At 34.8% G+C, this 26,809-nt stretch overlaps 1 protein-coding gene across 1 annotated transcript in view; it reads left to right on the top strand.

Moving 5' to 3' along the window:
- Positions 1 to 25,555, top strand: part of MYOCD (myocardin) — a 116,080-nt gene extending 90,525 nt beyond the window's left edge. Inside the window, exons 6-9 of the mRNA XM_044675180.1 lie at positions 11,774 to 12,715; positions 18,045 to 18,188; positions 24,298 to 24,355; positions 24,993 to 25,555. Coding sequence (XP_044531115.1) covers positions 11,774 to 12,715; positions 18,045 to 18,188; positions 24,298 to 24,355; positions 24,993 to 25,555 — 1,707 coding nt within the window. The remainder of the gene's footprint in view (positions 1 to 11,773; positions 12,716 to 18,044; positions 18,189 to 24,297; positions 24,356 to 24,992) is intronic.
- Positions 25,556 to 26,809: the final 1,254 nt, after the last annotated feature.

Consider the following 26,809-nt stretch of genomic DNA (forward strand, 5'->3'; position numbering starts at 1 on the left):
AAAGAAAATTATGTAGTAGTAGTCACCAAATATTATGCTGGTAATACAATTTCAGTCTATATGTGTGTTGTGGTGAAGAAGAGAGGGAATTTTGTCATTGTATAAAATCCCAGTCACTAACCACTTTTTAGAACTCCCTGCTCCATTATTAATAATGTAACATAAATATATAATAATGTAATGTGATATATAATAATGTAATATAAATAATATAACATAAAATAATTGCAGTCAACTCCAGAATAGAGTAACTTGACTTTTTCCCTTGAGAAGATTTATAAGACAATATATAGCCAATGTAGCCATTACATTTTCTTTCTCCTTTTTTTTTTTTAACCCCATCTTGGAGTCAATACTGTGTATTGGCTCCAAGGCAGAAGAGTAGTAAGGGCTTGGCAATGGGGATTAAGTGACTTGCCCACGGTCCCACAGCTGGGTAGTGTCTGAGGCCAGATTTGAACCTAGGACTTCCGGTCACTAGGCCTGGCTCTCAATCCACTGAGCTACCCAGCTGCCTCCTAGCCAATACATTTTCAAGGGTAGGAAAATATGATTTCATCCTTATAGGAAATTCCCATTGTGCTAATTTGTCAGCAGTTTACCTCTATCTTATAGAGAGTTCTGGCACACTAAGAACCCAAATGACTTGCCAATGGTCACAAAATATGCTTCAGAAGCGGAATTTGAACCCAGATCTTCCTAGTTCCACAGTTAGTACTCTAGTTCTTATGTCTATGCTAGAAATCAATGCACAGTTTCCATACTTTTAACCAGAAGTCATGCCTGATGTTAAAGGCTCCCACACCCATAATTTTAATTGGTATTTCATGCACATTTTCTTGGCTACAACCAAAAGTTTTTTTACAAAAATACCTGTTCATAGTGTCTATAAGGAGGAAGATAGCAGAAACATTATATTAGGACCTGGTAAGATAGCATCTGGAATAGTATGTTAAGTCTTGTGTCATATTTTAGGAAAGACATTAACAGGTAGACTATGTTCAAATTAGATAAATAGTGAGTATGCTCACATCCATGTCACAGAAGACCATTTTCACGAAATGAGAATATTTAGTCTGGAGAAGAGAACCAGTGGGACAGGGAGAAGTAGGGGAAAGGTTAGGGAAGTAAAATGGGGATGAAGAAGAGAAGACATGATATATATCTTCAAATATTTTGTCATGAAGAAGAGAGCTCTTTGATTTCTTCTATTTGCAGAGGGAGACTAACTAAAAGCAACAGTCAAATCATAGAAGAGCAGATTTTGGCTGCAAATAAAAACGTTGCTATCTGTATAAAATAGAAATAAGCTAACTTGAGAAGTAATTTGTTTCCTATAATTTCATTCTTGAAATATATGTTTAGCAATTGCTTGTCAGGGATCTTTCAAGGAATATTCTTTTTTAAGTACAGTACAAACTCTGAGAACCTTTGCAATTGTGATTCTATGATTATGTTACTCCTATAGAATTGTTTATCCTCTGCTTAGACAAATTACTAGAATTGAAGGGGAAAACATAAAGAACAGATGTCTGAGGTTGAGCCTAAGAGTGAGAGTCAAGATTTTTGTATATTTCATACAAATATACAATTTTTACTTGAACCTAGCCTGATATCTGACTCTGTGAGGGTCATTGAGAATCAAATTGCCACTTACAGTATGTTTATTTAATGATGAAAAAAATCTCCCAAATGATATTACTTGCCAATTTTAGCAGGAACATTTCATGCAAAATGGGCTTATCTGGATCAAAAGGGAATTTTCCATTTTTTGCAAAGAATTAAATATGTTCTATTATAGAATAAATACTTCTTGAAGGAAGAGATTGTTTAATTTTTATCTTTGTGTCCCCAGTTCCTATCAAATAATAGGTCAAATAATTCAGTGTCTACTAACTGGCCTCAAAACTGAAGAATTAGAACTAATAAGTTACAGGGATACAAAATTCAACCAAAAAAATATAAAGGACCTTAATGAGTAATTAGAACCGTCCAACAAGGAAATGACTGTAAGAATTCAAGGTTCAAGGAGAGACCACTGGGCCTTATTATTATTTGATAGAAGGGTTTTATGCTTCAGATAAGAAGTTAAATAAAACAGTCCTTCTAAATATGAGGTTCTGTGATTCAACACTCCCAACTATATTTCAATTAAATTGTATGTTTTGAATATATGATTTCAAGAATAATTGTTATTTCTGAAAATCTTAGAGAAGAGAGTAGATGCCAGTTTTAATAGTAACTTGGTTTAATGCATTGCAATCAATTCAGGATCTAATTCACAATCTTAATTCCTTATATGACACTATTCTCAGTTGTGCCTACTTAAACATATAAAGATAGCTGTCACATGGATTCAAATCTAACCAAATTGATTTGGAGTGACTCCAAGTATGAATATATCTGAGTTAGTCACCACGTATTTTATTTTAAATATCTCCTCCCTGTTTTGCAAAGGTGTATCTGTCAACATTTTAAAATATCACAATATCCCCTATGGCAGTGATGACAAACCTATGACACACATGACAGCACTGACACACATAGCCATTTTCAATGACATGTGGCCACATGTGGCATGCATACAGAGAAGCATGGGGCCACATGATGAGGATGAAACATTTGCTGCAGTGTAGTGTAAACACTCTGTGCACTAGATGACAATTCTACCTATATTAATTTACCTATTTTGGTTTATTAAATACAGTTATATATTACAATTATATATTTTTGTTATTTAAACTACAAATATCATGAAATTATGGTTTTTTTCTCAAAGTAACACACCACCCAAGTTATGCTTGGTTTTTTTTGGCGAATTTTGACACACCAAGCTCAAAAGGTTGCCCTTCACTGCCCTATAGCCACTAGTTGGCACTCAAAGCTTGACTGCTAGCCTTTCCCTTTCCACTACTGAAAACAGCATTATTTCTTCTGTTTCACCACTGTTTTCTGAATTCATTTCCAAATAAAATAACTAATCAGAAAACATTTATTAAGATCAGACTATATCTAAGGCATTTTGTCCAATGTTGGAAATACAAATATATGGAAGTAAGAAGGGACCTGCATTAATATTAATATTTTCAAATATTTTTTCAGTTACCTTACCTGATTCCCTATTTTCCATGGAATATTTTTTTCCTGTCTTTCTCCTTCCTGTAATTTTTAAAAACCCTTACCTTCCACCTTAGAATTAATACTATGTATTGGTTCCAAGACAGAAGAGTGGTAAGGGCTAGGCGATAGGGTTAAGTGACACAGCTAGGAAAAAACTCAATTCACTGAGCTACCCAGCTGCCCCCTTCCTTCCTGTAATTTCAAAGAACTCAAGCAAGCATCATGTAAATTGCTAAATTTGATATAATGAAATTAAAAATAAAATAAATAATGTTACAAGTTGCTCTAGTTTGAGAGAGGTCTCTCTTTCTTCTTGATCTTCTTGATTTTCCTTTCCTCTCTTCCAGCCTCAAACATTTTTGTAGTGGAGAATTCACATGCATTCCTAGAGAAGGAAAGAGGGAAGATGATTGTGGGTGTTCCTTAAGGACAAAGAATAATAAAAATCAATATTCTCACAGTTCATCCAATCTGATTTTAGCAAATTGTTAGTCAGCATTAATCTAGTCTCCATTTTGGTGCATCTTTTCCTCCTGAGTGCCCTGATGCTTTTAATTCTACCCAGAAGTCCCCTGTTATAGGTCATAGACACTCTACTTTTATAAAGATTTTTTATTTAGGTGGATTAACAAGAAGCTTAAGGAATGTATCCCATAGGTTACCTCTATTTTTTCCTCTCTCAGAATTTTGAGGATCCTTAAAAGATCCAGGGACAATGAAGCAAAATTTGTCTCAAGGATAATTATAAATAGAAGACGTACATTTGTTGGAAAAAATGTTTTGTCTTCAGAGTTCCATCTAGGTTCTCCTTTGTACAGTACTATTTCTAATTCTGAACCACAAAATTAAAGTGGGGAAGTAGAGATTCTATTATGAATTAAATCTTAATGTGAGGATCATTATGACAGATTATTCTTTGTGAAAATATTCCTAAACTGAGTTTATTTAAGGAGTAGTTGGGACTGCTAAGCATGCAGATTGTATTATGATGGCATCCTGGAGCAGAAATATCAAACTTGCAGCCCACATCACTCCCAAGTGTTCCTTAAATAAATTTAAATATGATTATAAAATGTCACAAAATAAGTTAAAATACAATAAAACATAGATAATTTTGATACGTAGTTTTCTAAGTGAATATGTAACCTGCAAGGATCCTTATGTTTGGTTTAGTGGTCTTTTCCCATTTGAGTTTAGCAGAACTGTTCTAAAGGTTACCCGGATGAAGAAGTCTCTTAGCATGATACACTTGTTAAAAAGCCTTTAGAATCACTAAATACAATCCAATAGTAGCAATTGCTGGATATAAGTAAATATACTACCAAAAAATTAAAACTACCATCAACACATTTATGCTAAATAGAATGCCAGTTTCAATATCAGAGTCTTACTACCCATTGCTACCTTTATAGCTATATTCTCTCAGTTATTTACAGAGCAGGGTTACAGTATGTAGAAAAACAAAGAAATAATATATAATAATATGGATATAATTCTCAGCTAAAAGAGCATACTCAGAGGGGTTGGCCTTCTATATCATCATGTGTAAGTTTTTTTTCAAAAAGTCAACTATGCAACAACAACAAAAAAAAAAACCCTATGTATTTCCACTTAAAACTGTTAAGAAAATTAAAAACAAAAATGGATGGTGGCATTATGCAATACTAGGTCTGTTCAATAAATTTTCTCCACTATCAATCTATATGCATTCTTTTTTTAAATTTATTTTTTTAACATTTATTAATATTCATTTTTTAGAAAAGTTAACATGATTACATGATTCATGCTCCTACTTTCCCCTTCACCCCTAGCCCTCCCCCAACCCCTGGCCAATGCGCATTTCCACTGGTTTTAAAATGTGTCATTGATCAAGACCTATTTCCAAATTGTTGGTCATTGCCTTAGTGTGGTAGTTTCGAATCAAAATCCCCAATCATGGCTGCCTCGACCCATGTGTTCAAGTAGTTGCTTTTCTTCTGTGTTTCCACTACTGCAGTTTTTCCTCTGAATGTGGGTAGCGTTCTTTTCCATAAATCCCTAAGAATTGTCCTGGATCATTGCATTGCTGCTAGTACAGAAGTCCATTACATTCTATTTTACCACAGTGTATTGCTCTCTGTGTACAATGTTCTTCTGGCTCTGCTCCTTTTGCTCTGCATCAATTCCTGGAGGTCTTTCCAGTTCACATGGAATTCCTCTAGTTTATTATTCCTTTGAGCACAATAGTATTCCATCACCAGCATATACCACAATTTGTTCAGCCATTCCCCAATTGAAGGACATAACCTCCTTTTCCAGTTTTTTGCCACCACAAAAAGTGCAAACATAAATATTTTTGTACAAGTCTATTTATCTATGATCTCTTTGGGATACAGACTGAACAATGGTATGGTTGGATCAAAGGGCAGGCATTCTTTTATAGCCCTTTGAGCATAGTTCCAAATTGGCAGCCAGAATGGTTCGATCAGTTCACAACTCCAACAGCAATGCATTAATATCCCAATTTTGCCACATCCCCTCCAGCATTCATTACTCTCCCCTTCCTTCATTTTAGCCAATCTGCTAGGTGTGAGGTGATACCTCAGAGTTGTTTTGATTTGCATTTCTCTAATTATTAGAGATTTAGAACACTTTCTCATGTGCTTATTGATACTTTTGATTCCTTTACCTGAAAATTGCCTATTCATGTCTCTTGCCCATTTATCAATTGGGGAATGGCTTGATTTTTTTTACAATTGATTTAACTCCTTATATATTTGAGTAATTAGACCCCTGTCAGAGTTTTTAGTTATAAAGATTTTTTCCCAATTTGTTGTTTCCCTTCTGATTTTGGTTACATCGTTTTTGTTTGTACAAAGCTTTTTAGTTTAATATAATCAAAACCATTTAATTTACATTTTGTCATTTTCTCTAACTCTTGCTTGGTTTTAAAATCTTTCCTTTCCCAGAGATCTGACAACTGTACTATTCTGTGTTCACTTAACTTATTTATAGTTTCCCTCTTTATATTCAAGTTATTCACCCATTCTGAATTTATCTTGGTGTAGGGTGTGAGATGTTGATCTAAACCTAATCTCTCCCATATTGTTTTCCAAATTTCCCAACAGTTTTTGTCAAATAGTGGATTCATGTCCCAAAAATTGGGCTCTTTGGGTTTATCCTACACTGTCTTGCTGATGTCACTTACCCCAACTCTATTCCACTGATCCACCCTTCTGTCTCTTAGCCAGTACCATATTGTTTTGATGACTGCTGCTTTATAGTATAGTTTAATATTTGGTACTGCTAGGCCCCCTTCCTTCACATTTCTTTTCATTATTTCCCTTGATATTCTTGATCTTTTGTAATTCCAAATGAAATTTGTTATAGTTTTTCCTAATTCAGTAAAAAAGTTTTTTGGTAGTTTGATAGGTATGGCACAAAATAGGTAAATTAATTTGGGTAGAATGGTCATTTTTATTATGTTAGCTCGTCCTACCCCATAGCAATCAATGTTTTTTCCAATTGTTCATTTGGAAAGTGTTTTGTAGTTGTTTTCATATAATTCCTGTGTTTGTTTTGGTAGATAGATTCTTAAGTATATATTGTCTAGGGTGATTTTAAATCGTCTTTCTCTTTCTACCTCTTGCTGCTGTGATGTGTTGGAAATATATAGAAATGCTGATGATTTATGTGCATTTAATTTGTATCCTGCAACTTTGCTAAAGTTGTTGATTATTTCTACAAGCTTCTTAGCTGATTCTCTAGGATTTTTTAAGTAGACCATCATATCATCTGCAAAGAGTGATAGCTTAGTCTCCTCATTACCTATTTTGACACCCTCAATTTCTTTTTCTTTAATTGCTACTGCTAGTGTTTCTAGTTCTATGTTGAATAATAGAGGTGATAATGGGCATCCTTGTTTTACTCCTGATCTTATTGGGAAGGCTTCTAATTTATTCCCATTGCATATGATGCTTGTTGATGGTTTTAGGTATATACTGTTTATTATTTTTAGGAAAGGTCTTTCTATTCCAGGGTTTTCAATAGGAATGGGTTCTGTGTTTTGTCAAAGGTTTTTTCAGTATCTATTGAAATAATGATGTGATTTTTGTTTGTTAGATTGTTGATATGGTCAATTATGTGAATTGTTTTTATGTGTGAAGGTTTTCCTAATGCTCAACCATCTTTGCATTCCTGGTATAAATCCCACTTGATCATGGTGGATGATCCTCTTGATTACTTGCTGGAGTCTCTTTGCTAGTATTCTATTTAAGATTTTTGAATCTATGTTCATTAGGGAGATTGGTCTGTAGTTTTCTTTCTCTGTTTTTGATCTCCCTGGCTTTGGAATCAGTACCATATATTTGTGTCATAAAACGAATTTGGTAGGACTCCTTCCTTGCTTAGTATATCAAATAATTTGTATAGTATTGGGATTAGTTGCTCTTTGAATGTCTGATAGAATTCACTTGTGAATCCATCAGGCCCTGGCGATTTTTTTTCTTAGGGAGTTCTTTGATGGCTTGTTCAATTTCTTTTTCTGATATGGGATTATTTAGGTATTCTATTTCTTCTGCTGTTAATCTAGGCAATTTATATTTTTGTAAATATTCATCCATATCTCCTAGATTGCTATATTTATTGCCATGTAATTGGGAAAAATAGTTTTTAATGATTGCATTAATTTTTCCTTCATTAGAGGTGAGGTCTCCCTTTTCATCTTTGATACTGTCAATTTAATTTTCTTCTTTCCTTTTTTTTATTAGATTGACCAATACTTTGTCTATTTTATCTGTTTTTTCAAAATACCAGCTTCTAGTCTTATTTGTTAAATCAATAGTACTTTTACTTTCGATTTTATTAATTTCTCCCTTGATTTTTAGTATTTCTACTTTAGTTTTCATCTGGGGATTTTTAATTTGCTCACTTTCTAATTTTTTAAGTTGCATGCCCAATTCATTAATCTCTGCCCTCCTTAATTTTATATGCACTCAAGGATATAAATTTCCCCCTGAGTACTGCCTTGGCTGCATCCCACAGAGGTTGGTACGATGTCTCATCATTGTCGTTCTCTTCAATGAAATTGTTGATTGTTTCTATGATTTCTTTTTTGACTAATTGGTTTTGGAGAGTCATATTATTTAATTTCCAAGTAATTTTTGATTTGCCTGTCCAGGTACCCTTACTAATTATTATTTTTATTGCATTATGATCTGAGAAAATTACATTTATTATTTCTGCTCTTTTGCATTTGTTTGCAATGTTTCTATGCCCTATTACATGGTCAGTCTTTGTGAATGTACCATGTGCAGCTGAAAAGAAGGTGTATTCCTTTTTTTCCCTATTTATTTTTCTCCACATATCTATTAAATCTAATTTTTTTAGGACTTCATTCACCTCTCTTACCTCTTTCTTATTTATTTTTTGGTTTGATTTATCTAGACCCGAAAGAGGGATATTTAGATCTCCCACTAGTATGGTTTTACTATCTATTTCCTTCTTGAGCTCTGCCAGTTTCTCCTTTATGAATTTGGATGCTATGCCACTTTATATGCATTCTTAATTTTGATAAGAGTCTAAAGTTATGGAAAAAATAGAAAGGAAACTATAAAAATATCCTAAAATATAGAACACTAAGTTTCATTTATTTCAAATTGTAGGCATTTGTTGACTGAAAAATGCAAAAAAAACTTTAGATGGAGTTAGTTAGTAGCATGTCTTAGCATGGATAAGAAATTGGTCACGAAGTGATTTGTTTTAGAATTGCTTGTATTTAAATGTACCAAACCTTCACCAGGTTAAGTTTCCCTAAAACTGGCAAAAGTCATAGAGACTCTTGTAGACTTCAAAGTCTTCCAGTTCAACTCAATCCAATCCAATAAATTTTTTTTGATGAATCCATGGGTTGCTGTTTGGGGTAAAAAGGATGATTTTTTGCGATTACAGGAAGTTCATTCCCTTCTAAGAACCACACAGACAGTCTCTTAGAACAGTGACAAAGTTTATTGGATTGGGGTCTATAATTTATAGGGTAAATGACATAGGGAAAGGGATTAGGCAATCTTCATACAGATACAATGATAGTCATGATTCACAAGATAAGGATAATGATCATAGGCTACTTCAGTAATTTCAAACAGGAGTTTTCTATATGTCAATGTGTGATTACCTAGCTGGGTTCAATAGTGGGTGACTCCCTAGCTAGGCTCCTAATGAAATTCTTGTGCTAGTGATTTCCTGGCAGAACATCTGGTAACTTAGGTGAAAAATGGATTGAGTTCATGCTAAGAGGAAAAGCTTTGTGTCTTATTACTTCTAAGTTAATGGTTACCCAGAGACCTTGCATTCTGGGGTGTTCTGGGCTTATTTCCACAGCCTTCCTGAATGGAAAGCCCCTGACTCCCTATCTACCCAGAAGTTTTATGTCCTGGGATGCACTGGGCATGGAAGCCCCTGATCTTCTTATGCTGCTCCCACAATTGATTGAATACCTACTATGTGCAATGTGCTATTTTAAACACTAAAAAGTAAAAATGATCTTTTACATCCAACAGTTTCTGGCAGAGAATTAATAGCTAGGGAAATTAGGAAAGGCTAAGGAACCAATACGATAGCATAACTAGCAAGTGGTCTTCCAGCCTTGAAGGTCTCTAATGTTAGAGAAACTACCACCATTTTACTTAGGGAAGATTTTCCTGACATGTACCTTTTTGAACTTTCATCTTATGTGCCTTCTGGAGTAAAAAAGAACAAGCCTAATCTCTCCTCCATATGATAAACTAGCAAATACTTAAACACAGCTTTCATTACCACTTGACTTTTCTCCAGACTAGACATGACCAGTTCCTTCAATCAGACCTCACATGCATATGTTCAAGGCCCATCATCATCGTCTTAAAAAATAAAATTATAATTTATAATTTTATTTTTTAAGACTTATTTATTCTTTTTTTTTAATTTTGAGTTCAAAATTCTTTCCCTCCCACCCATCTCCCACCAAATGAGAAGGCAAGCAATATATCAATAATACATGTGAATTCATGAAAGACAAGAAAAATATAGAAAGGAAAAAGGCATGCTTCATCTGCACTAAGAGTTCATTAATTTTCTCTCTGGAGATGAAATCATTTTTATCATGGGTCCTTTAAAATTGTCTTGGATCATTAAACTTATTAGAGTAACTAAGTCTTTCACAATTAATCATCCTTATAATATTGTTATTACTATGTACTGTATTCTCTTGGTTCTGCTCACTTCATTTTTGCATCAGTTCATAGAAGTCTTCCCATATTTTTCCAAAACCATCCTAATAGTCATTTGTTATAGCATGGAATCATAATCATATACCACAATTTTTTTAACCACTACCCAATTGATGGGCATCCTCTCAATTTCTAACTCTTTGCCAAAACAAAAAGAGCTACTATGCTTTGTATATAGAGGTCCTTTTCCCTTTTCTTTGATGTTTCTAAAATACAGATCTATGCCCTTTGAGCATAATTCCAAATTGTTTTTCAAAATGGTTGGACCAGTTCACAACTTAACCAACACACATCAGTGTACTAATTTTTCCACATCCCCTACAATGTTTATTATTAATTTTCCTTTTTTGTCATGTGAAACCATCTGAGAAGTGTAAGGCAGCATTAGACTTGCTTAAATTTGCAGTTTTCTAATCAATATTGTTTTAAAGCATTTTTCAAGTGATTGTTGATAGTCCTAATTTCTTTTTCTGAAAACTGACTATTCATATCTAATGAATATTTATCAACTGGGAAATGCCCCTTGTTTTTATAAATTTTACTCAGTTCCCAAAATATTTGAGAGATGAGGTAGGTATGAGGGAAAACTATGAACATTTTTTCCCAATTCCCTGCATTTCTTCTAATTTGGCCAATGCAGGCTTTGTTTGTACAAAAACTTTTTTTATTTAAAGTAATCAAAATTATTCATTTTATTTCTCATGATCTCCTCTATCTCTTGTTTAATCTTCTTTTAGATCTGATAGGTTAAAATATTTCATGATATCCTAATTTGTTTATGTTACCACCCTTTATATTGTAATCATGTACCTATTTTGATTTTATCTTGGTATATGGTATGAAGTATTGCTTTATGTCTAGTTTCTTCCAAACTGCTTTCTAGTTTTACGAGCATTTTTTGTAAAATGTTGAGTTCTTGTCCCAAAGGCTTAGATTTTGAAGTTTATCAACTACTATATTTCTACTGTAATACTACTGCGTATTCATGTATAATCTATATGCCATTTTGTCACCTTAGGGAGTGGGGAGGGAAGTAAGGGAGAAAGTAAATTTGAGTCAATTAAATAAATACTATTTAATGAATTGTGGTAAGGGATTAGAGCTCCAACGATTAATGTGAAATATGTAGCAATTTAGTAATTAATAAAGAAATATTAGAGCTCAAGACATGAGATAGGAACAAAATAAGAGATTTACTCCATGTAACAAGTGTGGTTCATCTGTTACTCCCTACACAAACTCACACACATTAACTTATATATCAAAAAGAAGAGGAAACTCAATTATATACTAATTTTAACAACATAATGAGTTTTGCTAATTAATAATATACTTATAAACTTTTAATAACAGATTTTAAGTATAGCAAAAAACAATCTAAAATTCCAATGGTTCATTTTTTCTTTTAGGTCTCTGAATTGAGACAGCAACTTCGAATAAGGGGACTACCTGTATCAGGCACCAAAACAGCCCTCTTGAATCGTCTTCGACCCTTTCAGGACTGCCCTGGGAACACAGTGCCAAACTTTAGTGACATTACTACTATAACTTTTCCTGTCAACCCAACCAATACTCTAACCAATTATCAGTCTTCATCTACTAGTGTCTTACCCAATGAGTTCTATCACTTTGGCAGTACCAGTTCCACACCGCCCATTTCCCCCACATCATCTGATCTTTCAGTTACTGGCTCTCTACCAGATACATTCAATGATACTTCACCATCATTTGTTCTACAACCCTCTCCTGTCCACATTTGTGCTGAGGAGAGCCTAATGAACAATATCAATGGGGGGCGCATGCAGTCTGATTTAGATGGGATTGATTCTGAAAAGGACAAGATGTTAGTAGAGAAGCAAAAGGTGATTAATGAACTTACCATAAGGCTACAGAAAGAACAAAGACAAGTGGAAGAGCTGAGGATGCAACTTCAGAAGCAGAAGAGGAATAACGTCCCAGAGAAGAAACAGCCACAGTCTCATTTCTTTGGTGCTCTCATAAAGAAGGAAGATACTGTATGCAGTTGTTCTTTTCCAGTGAAACAAACATACGTGAAAATACAAACTAGTAGTACAGAGAAACAACTAAGTACTTGTGAACCTACCCAACTTTTTCCCCTGATAAATAGTCATTGTGTAGAGTCTGTAGAACAGACAAAAGTGCTTTCTTCAACATTTCTTAGCCCTCAGAATTCTCCCCAACACTCCTCAATTGAAACTATGAAAAGTCCACAATGTATAAGTCAGACCCCATCACCCAACAACCATTACCTCCTCTCTTCATCTTCTAACTCCCAAGGAGAGAGTCAGAGTGGCCTCTCACAAACCTGCAGCCAAATATGCCCAATTCAGGTAAGGAGTTCTCAGAGATATAAAAAAATTCATAAGAAACTGCTAAAAGGTATGAACTTGGTTGTTAGCAATGTGAACAGAGAGAAAGGAAAAGATGTCTTTTGTTTTAATTAACTAATCCTGCAGCTAATTCAAGGCAAAAGAGAACCAGAACCTAGTTTCTTGATACTCAATTCAATGTTCTTTTTATATTATGAGAGCTATCTTCACATACTTGAAGGTAGAGAAAAATATGGTTTCACTCCATAGGGAAGGGTCTGGACCAAGAAGAACTTCAAATGTTGCCTTAGACACAAACTATCTGTATGTCCCTGGACAAGTCATTTAAACTCTGTGAGCCTCTGTTTCCTTATCTTTTTAAATGGTTGTAATAATAGATTATTGTGAGGACCAAATATATTTTAAAGTACTTCATAAAACTAAAACATTACATAAGTTACATTACATAATTACCACTACTACTACCACTACTGTTATATTACATTTCCCTTTGTATCATAGACTAGAACTAGAAAATATTTCAATTGATATGCTATACTTCTTCACTAGATTGTAGTGAGTTAGTTATAGCTTTTGGATTTTTAAAATAGTCTTGCCTTAACAAGAGCATAAAATAAATAAGCAATCCAACAGTGATTCCCTCTAATATGTTACATGCTCTTAGCTCTACTGGAAAGATGTGGCACAGCCTCCCTTAGCAACATTCACCATCAATATCATCATGAGCACTGAAAATATTTTAAATATCTTCTTCCAAGCTTCCTATGGCATTTATTTTTCTGAATTTGCTAATAAAACTTATAAATACTGTCAAATTCTGTTACTATTTTGAATACTAGTACCATTTTAATTCATTAACATTTGCTAATATTTACAGGAAATTTCACATAAGACTAAAAGGGGGAAAAAGCTAGCTTAACAACCCCCAAAATAATAAGTACAATAGGCTGAGATCTAAAGGCCAACAGTTCCCATAAAAATAATAAAGATAGGCCTCTACACATTTTCAACCCAATAAATACTAGAAATTGAGAGTTTTATTCCCCACATCCAATGGAAAAATAGTTTTCCATATACCTTCTGGACTTTGGATACTCCTAGGAAATTATTCCTAGGAAAATTGAAAACCATGAGACATGCCAGTAAGAGTCTTCTGACAGGAATACAATTTAATGTTCATTTTTTCCCAGTTTTACTCAAAATTCTTGATCCTCCCTTCTATCTGCTTTCAAAGTGGCCTTTAATAGGCATGTTGTCTCCTTGGTCCCAGCCCTTCCCTATGGAGTGAAACCATATTTTTCTCTACCTTCAAGCATGTGAAGAGAGCTCTCATAATATAAAAAGAACATTGAGTTGAGTATCAAGGAACTAGGTTCTGGTTCTCTTCTGCTTTGAATTGGCTGCAGGATTACTTAATTAAAATAAAAGACATCTTTTCCTTTCTCTCTGTTCACACTGTCAACAACCAAGTTCATACCCAGGTGCTCTTGTATAGAAACTGCCAAAGCTCAAACTCTAGTCTCTCACCACTCTAAATCCTCACAACTGACAATGGATATTCTTAAAGCACAGGACGCACTAGTGATTTCTTATTGCCTCTAAGATAAAATATGAACTCTTTGGCATTTAAATTTAAATTAAGTATATTTATACTATCTACTATCTCATAAAACTGTGATTATTAGTATCTAAACAAATATATTGAAAACATCCTAATCATGAAATGAATGAAAAGCAATATTATTGTTATTACGATTGATTGCCGAAACTCCTCTTTGGAAATTGCCTTGAGAGCCCAGCATATTCTTTTGAATATTTTCACTGAGGGTAAATCTTTACCTTTTGAAGATAGACATGAAATTTAGGAATTAACCAAACTAATAACTCGGGTTTTTTTTTTCTTAAATCTAAGTTAGTTCTTAAAATCAAAGGCAAATATTTGCCCTCACTGAAAATATTCAGAAGAATGTACTGAGATCTGAAGTGAGGATCTCCAGAAAAAAAAACTGAAATTATTAAAATAAGTGCAAAAAATAAGCATATGATCTCCTAATAAGCTTTTAAAGGACTTTTATTTGGATCTTATTTACTTGAATGTCAAAGTGTCACTTTCGTTTAAAATACAACTTGTATGATCATTTTGTTTTAATGGTTTCCCTTAGTCCTTAAACATTCCATCACCATAACTTTGATACGGTTTTTCAATGTGGTTGTGCTTGTAATAGTGTAAAATTATTCCAAAGACTCTTTTTCAGGAGAGGAACTAGTTCATGAGTGATTAAAAGATAAATGAGATCAACTGTCTCTGCCTTCAAGGAGCTTATAACCTAGTAGAGATAATAAAAGTATGATAGGAGAATTACAACATGCTATTTCACATCAGAAGAGGATAGATCAAGATAGAGCATCCAAATGAGTGAAAATGACCACTAAGAATCTGAAAAATGAGATAAGAAATAAGAAAGGAATAGACCAAGCTGTCCTTGATGCCACAGTTTACTAGGTCCAAGCAACTACATTTCAGGGAATTGAAAATCCTGGCTGATGTGATTTCTAAGTCATTGTCAATGATCTTGAAAAGACTGAGCAAGAACAAAGGGTGTTCTGCTTTAAAAAAAAAAAAAGGAAGTGAACAGAATCTTTAAGTTTGGGCCCATGAATTTGAATTTGGTTTCTGGTAAAATTCTTGAACAAGTTATCAAAGGGATTGTTATTGAAGTCCAGAAAAGGAAGCAATGGTTACAAAAAAACGAACATGGCTTCATTTAGAAAAGGTTATGCAATAATAGCTATAGAGATATAAGATGAATATGCTGAAAAAGAGACCATATAAGAGCTAGAATACAACTTTGGGCAGGAAAGAGAAGCTCAGTTGAGATATTAGTAGAGCTCAATCAGCATGGTAGAGAGAACAGATTAGAAGAGGATATCAGCTCAGTAAAGAAAAAGTTCAATGCCTGGTGACATCTGAAGAAGAAATCAGTAATACTGGGGAAGAAGTGGCAATTACAGCCTAGAATCACATAGCCAAATTTGAATATTCATCCTACCTGTTATGAAACCCAACATTCTATTCGCTGTGCCTCTTTAAGAAGTAGAATATCCAGAGGAAGGTAGATGATTAATCTACTGTATTTCACTTGCTGCATCCATGTTTGGAGTATTAATGTTCCCTTCTACATTATGTAGAAGAACACTGATATTCTAAAGAATGTTTAGAGGAGGGCAATTAGAAAGACTAAGTGTTTTAAGATTACATCATACAAAGATATGGTGATATTTAAACTAGAGGACAAAAGAGTTAGAGATAGACATAATAGTTTTCTTTGTGTATCTCAAAGGTATGGGAGAGATATTACACTTATTCCTTTTAATCTCAGAGGGATGAACTAGAAGCAAAAATTTAGAAGCTGCTGAGAAGCAGATTTCAGCTTCATGTATGAAAAATTCTTAATAATTTGAGCTGAAAACAGAGTATACTGAATTAGAAGATAAGGCAATTATAGAAGAGATTCTTTGTCAGGGATAAGTTCGGACTAAAAGGCCTGTAATCAGTGAAGACTTCATGAAGAAGAGTACTTCAGCTCACCTTCAAAGAATGAGTTAGATTTTAATGGCATTCCATGAAGACAGAGTTTAGGGAACAGGGAGTAATCTAGCTTACTTGGAATATATAATTGTAGCTTAAAGCTGGGTGGAATTGACTGACAAAAAAGAATTTTTTGTTTTCTTAGTAGATAATGTTTTGAGTAGCTGAGTTGCATAGACAGAGTACTATGTTACTTCCAGTACTAAGAAAATTAATTTGGCAATGAGTATAGGATGATTCAAAGCAAAAAAAAAATCTGAAAACAGACAGTAAGCTTTTTCAGTAGGACAATTTCAGAATCTGAAATAGGCTAACACTAGTAAGAATGGCCTTGAGATGATGAATGGAAAGAAACTTCATTTTCAGAACTTGAAAACTAGATACAGAAAGCAAGGAGAGGATAGAATAAAATAATATCAGAGGTTTTGATTCTGATAGAAAAAAATTATATCATTAAAATAATTAGGGAAGTTAAGTGTATAAACTGGTTTATGGATATAGGATCATGGGTTTTAGATTTATATATGGTACCAAAGATTCATTCAAGTTTTAGGAAATAAGTAGAAGTTATGATACTAAATTATTTTAGATGTATGATTCCAGATGGGAAAGTACATCTCAAGAAGGAGAAAAAACTGACTAATAATTGGAAAATTAGAAAATTTAAATTGATTTTTTGGAGAGTAGTTTTTTTTTCCTTTTTGCTCAAGGGTAGAACTAGAGATGGGGGAGAGCTAGATATGTTTGTAGGCATTAAGGAAGCAGTTAATGGAAAGGGTGAGAGTGAAGATAAGAGAACTTGGATAAATATGACAATTGCTGGAGATGAAATGGAATCTCTTCAGCATGTAGAGAGGTTAGCCTTGTAAAAGAGAAGGGCTACTTCTTCAAGTGAGACAGTCTTTCTTGATCTGCATAGGTAAAACTTCCACCTCAAATTACTTTGCATTTATTTTTAATATATTTTGTATGCATTTATTTCTGTACATATTCCTTCCTTCTAGGACAGTGATGGGCAAACTACATTCCATGGGCCAGATGCAGCCCCCTGAAATGTTCTATCCAGCCAAGTGACCTTATTCCTAATCTGATGAATACAATGAATAGTATATAATACAACGAACTTTGAAAGAGTTGCCTTAGAAACAGACTTACAGATGAGCATTTCCTTTCCTTTGGCCCCTCTTTAAAATGTTTGCCCATCACTGTTCTAGGAGAATGTAAACTCCTTGAGGAAAGAAATTATTTCCTCTTTTTTGTCTCTCTCCCCAGTGTCTGGTGCATAACAGACACTCAAATGATTATTGAGTTGAATTGAATTAAGAAAGTGTTAAGAAGAGCTAGTACTGAGCAGTGAGAAATGGAGATTATTAGTATACATATTAGTATATATGATATATATATATATATACAAATATATATATTAGTAGTGCCCCATTCAGAAGTTGGGAAGTATTGACAGTTTTTGTCAGAGAGTTTTAAGTTGTTTAAGTTTACAAGTTGTTTTAGGAAAATTAATTGAATAACATTCAAAATGAAAAGGATAAAGGAATTACTAGACCACCTGAGTCATGGTGCTGGGAAAATAGCACTGACTGGAATGGAAGCAGGGTTTAAATCTTGCCTCATCCTTAATTTCAGTGTGATCTTAGGAAAATTAAATGAAGGAGTTCTAGATTTGTGATCCTAAGAAGCTGTATCTGAAGATGTGTCATATTTTCCTCTTGCTTCTTTCTATAGAGCTCAAGGATACAAGATGGCAATACCTCAGGCTTCTCTTCTGAGTCATCCAGCCTTCACACTACTTTTCTTGCTATCCAACCAGACACCAGCCATGTTACCAGAGGTGATGTTTCTCCAAAAAACTCTGATCCAGAACACAAGGTAAATTTCTAGGAATAACTTTTATGGGCAACACTTGGATCTCTCTTTTGCCCAATCTTTTCCCTCTGACTTTTACAAGTGATTGAACTGCAGGATCAGCACTCTAACCACTGAGCAATTTAACTGCCCCCTTCTGGGGTTGCATGGAAGTCTAAGAAGACAATTACAGTTCTTCATACCCCAAAACTGAACTCAGCACCTATCCACAAGTCAGTCTTTCCTGACTCCTGTTTTTTGTTAATAATACTATCTTATCTAAATAGCAGAAGTATGTATGATATGTTCAGGAAACAATTAAAAAAACCAAGCTGTTTGATCTCCTGGCAGAGGATTTATATAGGTGCAGAGTGGAAGCTAAAATTAGAAGCCATTCTTGAGGGTAGAATTGCTAAAATGGGGCATGAGGACCATAGCCTGAAAAACATCACCTCTGCAAAAGAGGATAGCCAATAAATTCTATCGAACCTTGTGAAAAGCCTTTGAGTGAAGGTCTTAGAAGAAGAGCTCCCTGATGCAGGTGAGAAATGATTGATTACAGGGTAATAGAGAGAAGTAGTTTAAAACAGGGTATACAACCTACTCTCAAACAAGCCATTATAAGATTCATAGAAAAGAAACTGAGATGTCCACTCATGTGTATAAAATATACCTTATGAATCAAATAAAACTAAATTTCAGGAAACAAATGTAAGTGCCTAAGTCCCTAAGACTCTTTGGAAACACATAATTTTTATTTTAAACCAGTGTCATTTAGAATGGTTGTAAGCCCTGGAAGACTATGTCTCCCAGGACTCTCTCTGCTACAACTTCCCCTAACACCTCCCACTTCCTTTGTGGGAGGTGTCAGAGAAAGTATAAAAGGGAAAGTTTGGCACCTTTTCTCACTCACTGGACCCTGAAAGCAGTGCTCTCCATGCTGGAAGCTCCGTGCTCTCTCTATGCTGGAAGCTCCGCTATCTACCCTGAAACCCTGATCTCTCTCTTAGGGTCTTTTTCCCTTTCTTCCTACCTCTTAGTTTCCCCTAGACCTTTCCTTTCTTAATCTAAATAAAACCTAGCTATTCTAAACCCTAAAATTGCTCTCTGATAATTCATTTGAGGGCTCTAGTCAATTTCCCCCTCAGGGGGCTGGGGACTGCTACCTTCCATTCCTTTCCTCTACCTTCCTTTCTCCTTCCTCCTTCCTCTCCTAGGAAGCTCTTCCTCCCTTTTCCCTTCACTTTCACCCCCCTTACAATTTATGGCAACCAGACGGACCTGAACCTACCTACCTGTGTTTGCTGACTATCCTGCCTGCCTTACTAATCACTGATGATTTGGATCTATCCCTTTCCTATTCAGACAAGGAAGTGGGACAAAGGAAAAAGAAATTTAAAGCCAAGAAAGTTAATTGAGTATGGGTATCATCAGATGGCAAACCCCTGCTCCCTAGAAATTTCTACACCCAAATTTGTCAATCCATTCATAAACTGGTCATTTTGGCACCCAAGGCATTGTAGACTCTATTAAAAGAGTAGGGATAGCACCTGGAATAACTACAATTGCCTCCAAAATATGTACAGCTTGCCCTACATGTCAGGCCTTCAATCAACATGCTTTTCATGGCAAAGCCTTTGGTGGATATTCTCTTGCTTACACACCATTTGAGCACTTACAAATTGATTTTATCTCTATGCCGAAAGCTGGACATTATAAATTTTACCTAGTCATAGTTGATCAGCTGACCAGGTGGCCTGAAGCCTTTCCTACTGCTCGGGCCACAGCAGCTTTTGTTGCCAAAATCCTCCTAAAAGAAATTATTACTCGTTTTGGACTGCCAGCATGGATTGATTTAGATAGAGGAACCCATTTTACAAATTCAGTCTTATCACAAATTTATTCATTTTGGGGCATAACTCCTAAATTTCATATACCTTATCATTCCCAGAGCTCTGGCCAAGTTGAATGGATGAATAAAGAACTTAAAACTATGATTGGCAAATTGTGCACAGAGACTCATCTAAAATGGCCAAAATTCTCCCTCTGGCTCTATTTTTTCTCAGAAGTCAACCCAGAGGTGATTTTCACATCTCACCATTTGAGATGCTATTTGGACATACACCTATTCAGACTCAACCATTTGCCCCTGCCTATACTTCATTGTTAGGAGGGGATACAACCAATGCCACGAACATCAAAGAATTAAAAAACAAATTGGAAGAGCTCCACGATTCTGAAGCTCCTGTTCAGGCAGGGCCCATAGACTTCTCACTTCATGATCTAAACCCAGTTGATAGCGTGTACATAAAGAACTTCAAAAGCACTTGGTCAACTGAACCTGCTTATGGACCATTCCAGGTGCTATTGACTACACAAACAGCTATTAAAATTGGGGAGAAGGACTCATGGATTCATTGTAGCCATGTAAAACGAGTGTCTTCTGTTGATACTGAATAATTGAAACTGTATTGAAACTATTGATTGTATTTGTGACTCGCTTCATCTGTACTTCGTTTTTTCTTTTCGTTTTGTTATTGTTGTTGTTTTACTGTATTTGAACATATATTACCTCTATTGAATTGACTTGATTTTAATTGAATCAATTTGCATTTTGTGAAATTTTTGTATTTTCTTAAATGTATTATTGCTTTTATGACTCCATTGTTTTACCTCATTTGCACTCACACTGTGGATAATGACTAAGTTAAGAGGAAATGCAACTAAATTCTTGGGTAAGAAGCCTTATATTCTACCCCTCCTTAAGTGACATGAATTGCAACATACATATGCATATATTTTTTCTCTCACTGCCACTAACTATAGGAGATATAAATATATTTGAAATTTTAGCACATTTTTTAAATTGCATATGCAATTTTTGTATTTGAAGCACATGTTATCTAAATTGAAAGAGTTTTCAATTATTAGATTAGTGTACGTTTAGTATATCCATTACTTCTAACTATAATTGCCTACCCAAAAGCCTTAGACTATTGAAACTGCCATTGGTATTTTGCTATTATGGGACTTAGTACATATGTCTGATTCGACGAAATGTCTGATTTAATGAAATGGGATCAACAAAGGAGTACAGATTTCATCAATACAGTGCCAAAGAAGCACAGATATCTAGATAGTGCCAAAGAAGCACATACCTGCTTGATGCCAAAAGAGCACACCGGTCAAAAAAAGAAACCAATCCTGCTAGGATTTCTCAGACTTCTATGCCAAAAAAAAGGACTTGAACCTAGTATGAGAATTGAGGTTGCAACACTTAACATATGTTAAGACACAGGACTCTTCGAACCACACTCTTTGTGAAAATTTATATCAAGTCCCTAACAATTAGCTGTTCTGGCTCTTCCCTGAGAAGAAACGACAAAAGAAGAAAAGAAGACATGAAGTAATATCAGGCCAATAAATACAAATCTAGTCCTTTTTCTAACTTTCTTACTATGGTTGTTGACTGTGGTCCTGGCTGCTAAGTGGGTAAGTCCATGATGTCAGACATGGATTGCTTTAATTGGACATTATTAAAAGACCTAGTGTGATTTTATTTTTTTCTTATTTAGAACTTTTTTCCATATAAAATTTAGAATTGGATGTTTAGAATTTTTCATCCAATACTTATTTGGCTTTTTTGTGCTAAATTTTCTGATGAATTTGATTGGCAGTGATTCATATGCCTCATGCCTCAGCCATGTTTTCCCTTTGCGATTTGATTGTTTCTTTCTATCCTCCTCAGAGGGGAATGTGTTTTTATTTCATATGGAGAGTTTTAGGAAAAAAGTTTACTGCCTCCTGGAATCCAAATGGAGATGCCAGTGAAGACCACATGGAGAATGCACGTTGATCCAGGGGACTAAGAGAACAACCAGATGTGCAAAATTTTTGACCTTTGGGGGGGGGTTTAAAAATTTATTTGTCTCTTTTAAAACTCATTTGTTTTGTTAAATTAATCTGTTGTTTAAATGAATTTGTTTTATGTATGTATCTATTTTGTTGTGAAAGAAGGGGACTGCCCCCTGAATATTTTGTAAAAGAAGTGTCATTTGATTTCTTTATGTTGTAAAAAATTGTTACCTTTCTCCCCTTGTATTGATGTATATACCATTTATTTATTGTAATTGTAAATTTATTTATGTTTGTTATGATCCATTGGGGAGATTGGTCTCCCAAAGGATCACGGGGGGAATGTGTCATATGGAATAGTTGTAAGCCCTGGAAGTCTATGTTTCCCAGGACTCTCTCTGCTACAACTTCCCCTAACACCTCCCATTTCCTTTGTGGGAGGTGTCAGAGAAAGTATAAAAGGAAAAGTTTGGTGTCTTTTCTCACTTGCTCTACCCTAGAAGCAGCACTCTCCATGTTGGAAGCTCCATGCTCTCTCTATGCTGGAAGCTCTGCTATCTACCCTGAGACCCTGATCTCTCTCAGTGACTTTTTCCCTTTCTTCCTACCTCCTAGTTTTATCCTAGACCTTCCCTTTCTTAATCTAAATTCTAAACCCTAAAGTTGGTCTCTGATCATTCATTTGAGGGCTCTGGTCAATTTCCCCTCAGGGGACTGGGGACTGCTACCTTCTTTTCCCTTCCTCTACCTTCCTCTCTCTTTCCTCCTTCCTCTCCTACCTTCCTCTTCCTCCCTTTTTCCTTCACTTTCATCCCTTACCCACATAAACCCTTACTTTCCATCTCAGGATCAATACTGCATATCGGTTCCAAGGCAGAAGAGAGGTAAGGGCTAGGCAGTGGGGGTTAAGTGATTTACCAAGGTATCTAGGAAGTGTCTGAGGCCATATTTGAGCCCAGGATCTCCCATCTTTAGGACTGGCTCTCAATCTACTGAGTCACTTAGCTTCCCCTTAACACAATAATTCTTAATGGAAAGAAACAAAATAAATGTTAATATTTTCTAGGTCCTTTATGACTTTATGTTTCACTTCTCATCTTTTTCCCTTTCTACCTCTTACTCTTCTTTTATCTGAAAGGGGATGCCTCCTAAAGGGAACCATATCAAGCAAATTAAATCTAGAGATCAACATGCGTTCCATGTGGTTTTCACGGGCATCTCCATTTGGATTACAGGAGGCAGTAAACTTATTTTCCTAAAACAACCTACAGTCTCCATATGAAATAAAAACACATTCTCCCCCTGAGGAGGGTAGAAAGAAACATTTAAATTGCACAGGGAAAACATGGCTGAGGCATGAGGCATATGAATCACTGCCAATCAAATTCATCAGAAAAATTAGCACAAAAAGGCCAAATGGCCATTGGATGAAAAGTGCTATATATCCAATTCTAAATTTTATATGAAAAAATTCTAAATAAGAAAAAACAAGTCACATTAGGTCTTTGAATAATATCCAATTAAAGTAATCCATGTCCCACTTAGCCAGAACAACAGTCAACTACCGTTTGCAAATCTTAAAGTATTATAAATGGTGGTTATTATTGTTGTTTACTATTTCCATCAATTATTTGAAAACATTGTTCTGATAATGGGTCCATAAGCTTCACAATACTATAACATTCTTCATGTTCCTTTCTTTCAGGGATATTGATTTTCATTTTTCAAAGGTACAGAAAAATTCATAAAAAGTCAACTTATATAAGAAGATAAAGACTCAAAATTAGCAGGAGACCTGGAGGCCAGCTTGGCCCCAAATCTATTCAAAAGTATTTACTACATTTAAAGTAAATCTCTTATCAGATGTTAAGCTGAGATGTAAAATTTTTTAAATTTTAAAACCTTAAAAATTTTAAATTTTAAAACTTTAAAAAATTTTAAAGATTAATTGATGATACTAGGAGAATACTTGTACCATAAACAGTTTAACAGAAAAAAGTCAGTATTACTGTGGATTAAGGGGAGGGGGGAAGAAAGAGCCAACTTCCCTACTTATTAAATAAATAACACACCAAAGTGAAAAACCTCTAAAAAGAAAAACTACCAATTCTTTGCTCCTTCCTTTATTTTCAGTTTTCTCTTGTTAAAATGAACTCTGATCTAACTTTTCCCCTAACCATTAAAGCTGCTTCTTTAATTTAACTTTTTTATTAAAGCTGATGGTAGACAAGATAAATTACTTCCTAACTCTTCTGCTTTCTTCTGGTTTTCATTGTAGCAAATGACTCAAAGTCAGCAGATGGATGAACTCCTGGATGTCCTCATTGAAAGTGGAGGTATAAAACTCTTACATGCTATATTTCCATACTACAGGAAGTAGCACCAACTAGTTTACCATTTTAAGTGCATTGGTGATTGAATAGTTAGCTGGAACAAGACTTAAAATAGTTTATTAGTGGCATTGAACATTTTTTCCAAGTGCTCTTGGGTTTCCAAACTATGCTCATTGTCCAACAGAAAAAAGGGGGACAAAACCTTAATATTTTGCCATTCTGGTAGTCAATTCCTCACTCTCTCCTTCCTGTAGTTATTTTATTGCCACAAAATCCATTTTCATTCTTTTTACATTTTAATTAATTCTCCTTTTCCCAATTTTTTTCATTGTACTCTTCTGAATTTCTTCTAGTGTGCCTCAACTTTTCTCATGCCCAAGTCTCCTTCCTTGTTGCAAAAAAAATTAATATTTTTGCTCACTTATACAGAATTAAATCTATATAGCAATTTTTATGCTCTAAGATTCATTGCGCCTGGTCACTTACAAAATCAGTTTTAAAACTAGTAAACAAATTGAGCAAATCTTTTCTTTTATTTTCTCTTAAGATGATTTAATTTAATTTTCATTCAATCCAGACTTTTAATGATATCTATCCTTAATTTGCACAATCTATAACACTTACATTTATGTTTTAACAGAAATGCCAGCAAATGCCAAAGAAGATCATTCATGTTTCCCAAAAGTGCAAAAAATAACTGGATCTTCTCAAAGTGTTCTCCACAAATTCTCTGTTCCATTTGAGCACAGTTCTCCAGCAACACAGCTCTCTTTTGATCACTGCACAACTAATGGTGACAGTCATTTTGAAGTCTTACTGAATTCTCACAGTCCCTTGAGCAAGCTCAGCAATGCCACACTTCTGAAAATTGGAATTGAGGAATCTCAGTTTGAAGAGATGATGGATAAATTCTCTGACAAAGCAACAGATGAACTTTTGGTTTCTCATGAAATCTTACCAGCACCTCTCTCTCCCATACAGTCTCAGCTTTCACCTTCATCCATAGATGGAACAGGTTTACAGCTGAGTTTAACAGAATCTCCTTGGGAAACTATGGAGTGGCTAGATCTTACCCCACCAAATTCCACAACAGACTTTAGTTCTCTCACTGCCACAGACCCAAACATCTTCAACAGTGATTTCTTGGATATTACTGATCTCAATTTGAATAGCGCCATCGACCTTCATTTACAACAGTGGTAAAATACTAGATATATAATTCTGAGTATATGGAATATATTGAAGGAAGAAAAATACCTAGTCGCAAAATCCTTAATTATTAAAAGAAGAGAAAATATCAAACAGAAGCAATGCAGGCTTCCAATCCAGTCAATGAAAAGAAAAGGGACTCTTTATTACATAATATTTACCAACTATTTAATACTGAGAATGATTCAAACTATGACTTTCATAGTTGGCTTTTTTAGTCGATGGGTGCCAAGAATGTCTCTCAGTGTCTCTAAAACATGGATTTAAAAAAAAAACCCAAACAGGATTCTTCTCAGGCATTGTTTGAGTGTTGTCTCATCTTAATATAAAACCCATGCATAATAACTGGACAACTCAGCACAAAATGTAGAAAGGAAAAGAGATTTGCTTTAAGAACAAAGAGAGAATTATAAAAACTTAGTTCAATACTTGAGAAATGGAATATCTTCATATTATATGCTTGCTACTTATTTGTTTTCCAGAGATGATAATGCCTATGCATTGATCTTGGGAGAAATACCTAGCTTCATTAGTGAAATCCTTTGGTAGCTGTTGAGCCATTAGTGAAGAAGGGCAAAGCCCATTTAATTCCAGGAAAGCTAGGTCAGTAAAGCAGCTTTCAGCTTTTTCAGGGAATAACTTCAGTCAGGAGCATAGGTTTTTTATGGTCCTTGATAAAAATTGGTGACATGTCCAAAGGATCCAGGTCAATCCTAGAGGTCCTGTTAAATACCTTATCCATATTCAAGCTCCAGCCAAGTAGCTACCACAGTTCTGGAAGCAAAAGAACAATGTATGCAATATTAAGTGGGTTGAAAAGTCCAGTTTTTGCCCTCTATAAAAGAAGGCAGTGGGAGGGATTTGATATTCCACCCTCTAACCCAGAGGCGGGAGGAGGCTAAGGAAGGTGGGTATCAGTCAAGGCTTGAGTCAACAGCATGGTTGATAAGAGTTGCTGAACTTAAAATGTGAAGGATATCAGCAGAACAGTAGGATGAAGAAGCTAAAGAATGGCCATTATTTCAGTTAGGGATAAGAAACAATTTAGGACCAGACTTTCTAAAGGTAAAGTCCTATGGGTTACTGTGTGGCCTACTGTGTGGTAATAGAACTCTATTAGTCACAAAGTTCAAATTTCATTCTTAGCTCTCTTTTGGGGGAAGGAGAGTATATTCCATTGTTTTCCCTCTTCACTTTCCCTGTAGCTTGCTTGTTTCCTTTCATTGTTCTTCTAATCCTTTTTCTCTC

Source organism: Gracilinanus agilis, chromosome 4, assembly GCF_016433145.1.
Source record: "Gracilinanus agilis isolate LMUSP501 chromosome 4, AgileGrace, whole genome shotgun sequence".
NCBI lineage: Eukaryota > Metazoa > Chordata > Mammalia > Didelphimorphia > Didelphidae > Gracilinanus > Gracilinanus agilis.